The following is an 8161-nucleotide window of genomic DNA, read 5'->3' on the forward strand; positions in this document are numbered from 1 at the left end:
ATCAGAAATTAAATCACGTAAGAATTATATTGGGGAAGTAGAACTTGTAAATCGGCTACCATAACATTAATTACTTTTCAAGGACCAAAGAGCCTAGAGGAAATGTCTGATTTTCAAGGCAGGCTATTCCATGATGACTGAATTGTGCATTGCAAATATCCAATCAAGACTTTGAACTTTTTAAATATCTGGTTTGCGTACCCATTCTTGCCTTTAGCATTTACTGGTAGATATAACTTGGAACACCTTTCCTACCGCTCTCCTCCCCATACTGCTGTCAGTTTTCGCTCCATGCAACAACCAGCTGTTTGACAGCTGCACGCTCTCTCTGCCCGACAGATTTATCTATAGGCTGTGTGTGTGTGCACAGCGCACGTATTTCTCTACTGTCTGGTTGATATGGCGATAATACATTTCCCCCTCTGTCTGGTGAAATATCTCTCCTTCTCTGTGTGTTGATGTGCAGGTCACGGAGACAGCAACAGCAGAAACATTCCTACTCTGGTCAAAGACATCAGTAACGTAGGAGAGGTGTCTTGTGGGAGTTCTCACACCATAGCTTTGTCAAAGGATGGCCGCACCGTGTGGTCCTTCGGCGGGGGAGACAATGGTGGGTGAAGCCTCAGGACACAGGACTGGAATCCACCTGATGTTTTTATATTAAATAGCCAAATATATCTCAATATATCTCGAAATGTCGACATATATATGGAAATATATATCAATACATATCATTTATTTGTGTCATTCTGTCTTCGTATTGAGGTATGGGTTTTACATAAATAATATGAATGGTAATATATCTGTAAATATCTATAAATGTGTGATTTTGTCTATCCTTCAGGGAAACTGGGTAAATGTGTAATTTTGTCTATCCTTCAGGGAAACTGGGTAAATGTGTAATTTTGTCTATCCTTCAGGGAAACTGGGTAAATGTGTAATTTTGTCTATCCTTCAGGGAAACTGGGTAAATGTGTAATTTTGTCTACCCTTCAGGGAAACTGGGGCATGGAGATACCAACCGCGTGTACAAACCCAAGGTAGTGGAGGCCTTGCAGGGGATGTTCATAAGGAAAGGGTGTGCTGGAAGCCAGTCCTCCCTGGCCCTGACCTCCACTGGACAGGTAGGATTGGCAGTTACTGGCAGTTTACACTTTTTATGAACGGGAGGGAGGAATCTTGAACGTTTGCAACTTAATCGTTTGGAACTCTTTTTCAGTTGTCTCTTGTCAAAATAGTTTTTTAACTATTGTTCTAGTGACTGGTCCTATATCCTGTGTTCTAGTGACTGGTCCTATATCCTGTGTTCTAGTGACTGGTCCTATATCCTGTGTTCTAGTGACTGGTCCTATATCCTGTGTTCTAGTGACTGGTCCTATATCCTGTGTTCTAGTGACTGGTCCTATATCCTGTGTTCTAGTGACTGGTCGTATATCCTGTGTTATAGTGACTGGTCCTATATCCTGTGTTCTAGTGACTGATCCTGTGTTCTAGTGACTGGTCCTATATCCTGTGTTCTAGTGACTGGTCCTATATCATGTGTTATAGTGACTGGTCCTATATCCTGTGTTCTAGTGACTGGTCCTATATCCTGTGTTCTAGTGACTGGTCCTATATCCTGTGTTCTAGTGACTGGTCCTATATCCTGTGTTCTAGTGACTGATCCTGTGTTCTAGTGACTGGTCCTGTGTTCTAGTGACTGGTCCTATATCCTGTGTTCTAGTGACTGGTCCTATATCCTGTGTTCTAGTGACTGGTCCTATATCCTGTGTTATAGTGACTGGTCCTATATCCTGTGTTCTAGTGACTGGTCCTATATCCTGTGTTATAGTGACTGGCCCTATGTTGTCCTGTGTTATAGTGACTGGTCCTATATCCTGTGTTATAGTGACTGGTCCTATATCCTGTGTTCTAGTGACTGGTCCTATATCCTGTGTTCTAGTGACTGGCCCTATATCCTGTGTTCTAGTGACTGGTCCTATATCCTGTGTTCTAGTGACTGGTCCTATATCCTGTGTTCTAGTGACTGGTCCTATATCCTGTGTTCTAGTGACTGGTCCTATATCCTGTGTTCTAGTGACTGGTCCTATATCCTGTGTTATAGTGACTGGTCCTATATCCTGTGTTCTAGTGACTGGTCCTATATCCTGTGTTCTAGTGACTGGTCCTATATCCTGTGTTCTAGTGACTGGTCCTATATCCTGTGTTCTAGTGACTGGTCCTATATCCTGTGTTCTAGTGACTGGGTCCTATATCCTGTGTTATAGTGACTGGTCCTATATCCTGTGTTCTAGTGACTGGTCCTATATCCTGTGTTCTAGTGACTGGTCCTATATCCTGTGTTCTAGTGACTGGTCCTATATCCTGTGTTCTAGTGACTGGTGCTATATCCTGTGTTCTAGTGACTGGTCCTATATCCTGTGTTATAGTGACTGGTCCTATATCCTGTGTTCTAGTGACTGGTCCTATATCCTGTGTTCTAGTGACTGGTCCTATATCCTGTGTTCTAGTGACTGGTCCTATATCCTGTGTTATAGTGACTGGTCCTATATCCTGTGTTCTAGTGACTGGTCGTATATCCTGTGTTCTAGTGACTGGTCCTATATCCTGTGTTCTAGTGACTGGTCCTATATCCTGTGTTCTAGTGACTGGTCCTATATCCTGTGTTCTAGTGACTGGTCCTATATCCTGTGTTATAGTGACTGGTCCTATATCCTGTGTTATAGTGACTGGTCCTATATCCTGTGTTCTAGTGACTGGTTCTATATCCTGTGTTCTAGTGACTGGTCCTATATCCTGTGTTCTAGTGACTGGTCCTATATCCTGTGTTCTAGTGACTGGTCCTATATCCTGTGTTATAGTGACTGGTCCTATATCCTGTGTTCTAGTGACTGGTTCTATATCCTGTGTTCTAGTGACTGGTCCTATATCCTGTGTTATAGTGACTGGTCCTATATCCTGTGTTCTAGTGACTGGTCCTATACCCTGTGTTATAGTGACTGGTCCTATATCCTGTGTTCTAGTGACTGGTCCTATACCCTGTGTTATGTCTAGGTGTATGCCTGGGGCTGTGGGGCCTGTGTTCTAGTGACTGGTCCTATATCCTGTGTTCTAGTGACTGGTCCTGTGTTGTCCTGTGTTATGTCTAGGTGTATGCCTGGGGCTGTGGGGCCTGTGTTATAGTGACTGGCCCTATGTTGTCCTGTGTTATGTCTAGGTGTATGCCTGGGGCTGTGGGGCCTGTGTTATAGTGACTGGCCCTATGTTGTCCTGTGTTATGTCTAGGTGTATGCCTGGGGCTGTGGGGCCTGTGTTATAGTGACTGGTCCTATTCCCTGTGTTATGTCTAGGTGTATGCCTGGGGCTGTGGGGCCTGTGTTATAGTGACTGGCCCTATGTTGTCCTGTGTTATGTCTAGGTGTATGCCTGGGGCTGTGGGGCCTGTGTTATAGTGACTGGCCCTATGTTGTCCTGTGTTATGTCTAGGTGTATGCCTGGGGCTGTGGGGCCTGTGTTATAGTGACTGGTCCTATATCCTGTGTTATAGTGACTGGCCCTATGTTGTCCTGTGTTATGTCTAGGTGTATGCCTGGGGCTGTGGGGCCTGTGTTCTAGTGACTGGCCCTATATCCTGTGTTATGTCTAGGTGTATGCCTGGGGCTGTGGGGCCTGTGTTATAGTGACTGGTCCTGTGTTGTCCTGTGTTATGTCTAGGTGTATGCCTGGGGCTGTGGGGCCTGTGTTATAGTGACTGGCCCTATGTTGTCCTGTGTTATGTCTAGGTGTATGCCTGGGGCTGTGGGGCCTGTGTTATAGTGACTGGTCCTATGTTGTCCTGTGTTATGTCTAGGTGTATGCCTGGGGCTGTGTTATAGTGACTGGTCCTATGTTGTCCTGTGTTATGTCTAGGTGTATGCCTGGGGCTGTGGGGCCTGTGTTATAGTGACTGGTCCTATGTTGTCCTGTGTTATGTCTAGGTGTATGCCTGGGCCTGTGTTATAGTGACTGGTCCTATACCCTGTGTTAAAGTGACTGGCCCTATGTTGTCCTGTGTTCTAGTGACTGGTCCTATTCCCTGTGTTATGTCTAGGTGTATGCCTGGTCCTGTGTTATAGTGACTGGTCCTATACCCTGTGTTATGTCTAGGTGTATGCCTGGGGCTGTGGAGCCTGTCTGGGCTGTGGTTCTTCTGAAGCCACTGCTCTGAGACCAAAGCTGATTGAGGAGTTGGCAGCGACCAGGGTGGTAGACCTCTCCATAGGAGACAGCCACTGTGTAGCTCTCTCACACGGTAAAACATCCAAACACTTTTTAAAAATTTATTTTAAATACATTTTTTCAGTATTTTGTATGTTTCTTGGCTAGTGAGATGGAGATAGAAGTTAGTAGGAGCGAGACAGCAGCTTAGACCACTAGACCACCCCAGGCGATATCCGATTATTTACTAAAGATTGTTCCAGTGTATTGGACAGAGACAGTGCAGAGATACAGGGGAATAAGGAGGATAGTCTGCTAGCCGGGCTAATCGCTAGACCACCCAGACCACCCTTTAACCACAAGTTAAACACACAACACCTGGAGAGAGCTAGAGATGAGGCCATATTGACTTATCCTGTTTGAACTGTTTACTAGAGATTCTCTTGTTTATCTGTAAAGTTCAAACAGGATAAGTCATATATTCTGTTGTTTCTGAAAGGGGAGATTCTTAGTGCACATTTCACCACTTCTTATCCTCATTTCTTAACCTCACACCACTTTTTTTTAACCACGTCATAACATCCCAAGAAAATGACCCCCCCCCCATGATGAATGATTGAATCAACTGATATGAAATGTTTGTCTCTCATCTCTCTCTCCTCCTCCTAGACAATGAGGTGTATGCGTGGGGGAACAACTCCATGGGCCAGTGTGGCCAGGGTAACTCTACTGGTCCCATCACCAAGCCTAAGAAGGTGGTCGGTCTGGACGGTGTGGCCATCCAGCAGATCTCAGCTGGCACCTCTCACAGCCTGGCATGGACCGCTCTGCCCAGGGACAGGTTGGTACTCCTACCGGACCCGGTAGAAACATAGCATGTAGAAGAGACATGATGCCCAGGGACAGGTCAGTATAGAAATATAGAAGAGACATGATGCCCAGGGACAGGTCAGTATAGAAATATAGCATTTAGAAGAGACATGATGCCCAGGGACAGGTCAGTATAGAAATATAGCATTTAGAAGAGACATGATGCCCAGGGACAGGTCAGTATAGAAATATAGCATGTAGAAGAGACATGATGCCCAGGGACAGGTCAGTATAGAAATATAGCATTTAGAAGAGACATGATGCCCAGGGACAGGTCAGTATAGAAATATAGCATGTAGAAGAGACATGATGCCCAGGGACAGGTCAGTATAGAAATATAGCATGTAGAAGAGACATGATGCCCAGGGACAGGTCAGTATAGAAATATAGCATTTAGAAGAGACATGATGCCCAGGGACAGGTCAGTATAGACATATAGCATTTAGAAGAGACATGATGCCCAGGGACAGGTCAGTATAGAAATATAGCATTTAGAAGAGACATGATGCCCAGGGACAGGTCAGTATAGAAATATAGCATGTAGAAGAGACATGATGCCCAGGGACAGGTCAGTATAGAAATATAGCATTTAGAAGAGACATGATGCCCAGGGACAGGTCAGTATAGAAATATAGCATGTAGAAGAGACATGATGCCCAGGGACAGGTCAGTATAGAAATATAGCATTTAGAAGAGACATGATGCCCAGGGACAGGTCAGTATAGAAATATAGAAGAGACATGATGCCCAGGGACAGGTCAGTATAGAAATATAGCATGTAGAAGAGACATGATGCCCAGGGACAGGTCAGTATAGAAATATAGCATGTAGAAGAGACATGATGCCCAGGGACAGGTCAGTATAGAAATATAGCATGTAGAAGAGACATGATGCCCAGGGACAGGTCAGTATAGAAATATAGCATGTAGAAGAGACATGATGCCCAGGGACAGGTCAGTATAGAAATATAGCATTTAGAAGAGACATGATGCCCAGGGACAGGTCAGTATAGAAATATAGAAGAGACATGATGCCCAGGGACAGGTCAGTATAGAAATATAGCATGTAGAAGAGACATGATGCCCAGGGACAGGTCAGTATAGAAATATAGCATGTAGAAGAGACATGATGCCCAGGGACAGGTCAGTATAGAAATATAGCATTTAGAAGAGACATGATGCCCAGGGACAGGTCAGTATAGAAATATAGCATGTAGAAGAGACATGATGCCCAGGGACAGGTCAGTATAGAAATATAGAAGAGACATGATGCCCAGCGACAGGTCAGTATAGAAATATAGAAGAGACATGATGCCCAGGGACAGGTCAGTATAGAAATATAGCATTTAGAAGAGACATGATGCCCAGGGACAGGTCAGTATAGAAATATAGCATTTAGAAGAGACATGATGCCCAGGGACAGGTCAGTATAGAAATATAGCATGTAGAAGAGACATGATGCCCAGGGACAGGTCAGTATAGAAATATAGCATGTAGAAGAGACATGATGCCCAGGGACAGGTCAGTATAGAAATATAGCATGTAGAAGAGACATGATGCCCAGGGACAGGTCAGTATAGAAATATAGCATTTAGAAGAGACATGATGCCCAGGGACAGGTCAGTATAGAAATATAGCATGTAGAAGAGACATGATGCCCAGGGACAGGTCAGTATAGAAATATAGAAGAGACATGATGCCCAGCGACAGGTCAGTATAGAAATATAGAAGAGACATGATGCCCAGGGACAGGTCAGTATAGAAATATAGCATGTAGAAGAGACATGATGCCCAGGGACAGGTCAGTATAGAAATATAGCATGTAGAAGAGACATGATGCCCAGGGACAGGTCAGTATAGAAATATAGCATGTAGAAGAGACATGATGCCCAGGGACAGGTCAGTATAGAAATAAGCATAGAAGAGACATGATGCCCAGGGACAGGTCAGTATAGAAATATAGCATGTAGAAGAGACATGATGCCCAGGGACAGGTCAGTATAGAAATATAGAAGAGACATGATGCCCAGGGACAGGTCAGCATAGAAATATAGAAGAGACATGATGCCCAGGGACAGGTCAGTATAGAAATATAGCATGTAGAAGAGACATGATGCCCAGGGACAGGTCAGTATAGAAATATAGCATGTAGAAGAGACATGATGCCCAGGGACAGGTCAGTATAGAAATATAGCATGTAGAAGAGACATGATGCCCAGGGACAGGTCAGTATAGAAATATAGCATTTAGAAGAGACATGATGCCCAGGGACAGGTCAGTATAGAAATATAGCATGTAGAAGAGACATGATGCCCAGGGACAGGTCAGTATAGAAATAAGCATTAGAAGAGACATGATGCCCAGGGACAGGTCAGTATAGAAATAGTTAGAAGAGACATGATGCCCAGGGACAGGTCAGTATAGAAATATAGCATGTAGAAGAGCCATGATGCCCAGGGACAGGTCAGTATAGAAATATAGCATGTAGAAGAGACATGATGCCCAGGGACAGGTCAGTATAGAAATATAGCATGTAGAAGAGACATGATGCCCAGGGACAGGTCAGTATAGAAATATAGAAGAGACATGATGCCCAGCGACAGGTCAGTATAGAAATATAGAAGAGACATGATGCCCAGAGACAGGTCAGTATAGAAATATAGCATGTAGAAGAGACATGATGCCCAGGGACAGGTCAGTATAGAAATATAGCATGTAGAAGAGACATGATGCCCAGGGACAGGTCAGTATAGAAATATAGCATGTAGAAGAGACATGATGCCCAGGGACAGGTCAGTATAGAAATATAGAAGAGACATGATGCCCAGGGACAGGTCAGTATAGAAATATAGCATGTAGAAGAGACATGATGCCCAGGGACAGGTCAGTATAGAAATAAGTAGAAGAGACATGATGCCCAGGGACAGGTCAGTATAGAAATAGCATAGAAGAGACATGATGCCCAGGGACAGGTCAGTATAGAAATATAGCATGTAGAAGAGACATGATGCCCAGGGACAGGTCAGTATAGAAATATAGAAGAGACATGATGCCCAGGGACAGGTCAGTATAGAAATATAGCATGTAGAAGAGAC

The 8161-nt window shown here is 44.2% G+C and overlaps 1 protein-coding gene and 1 long non-coding RNA gene across 2 annotated transcripts in view; both read left to right on the plus strand.

Annotated features, from left to right (window-relative positions):
- Nucleotides 1-8161, plus strand: part of herc1 (HECT and RLD domain containing E3 ubiquitin protein ligase family member 1) — a 217215-nt gene that overhangs the window by 22020 nt on the left and 187034 nt on the right. Inside the window, 4 exon segments of the mRNA XM_045225293.1 lie at nt 467-610; nt 997-1124; nt 4147-4291; nt 4867-5038. Coding sequence (XP_045081228.1) covers nt 467-610; nt 997-1124; nt 4147-4291; nt 4867-5038 — 589 coding nt within the window.
- On the plus strand, nt 5538-6954 carry LOC123492615. The gene is made up of 3 exons (XR_006661816.1): nt 5538-6307; nt 6392-6734; nt 6819-6954. It is a non-coding gene; the product is annotated as an uncharacterized LOC123492615 (long non-coding RNA).

Source organism: Coregonus clupeaformis, chromosome 15 (assembly GCF_020615455.1).
Source record: "Coregonus clupeaformis isolate EN_2021a chromosome 15, ASM2061545v1, whole genome shotgun sequence".
Taxonomy (NCBI): Eukaryota; Metazoa; Chordata; class Actinopteri; order Salmoniformes; family Salmonidae; genus Coregonus; species Coregonus clupeaformis.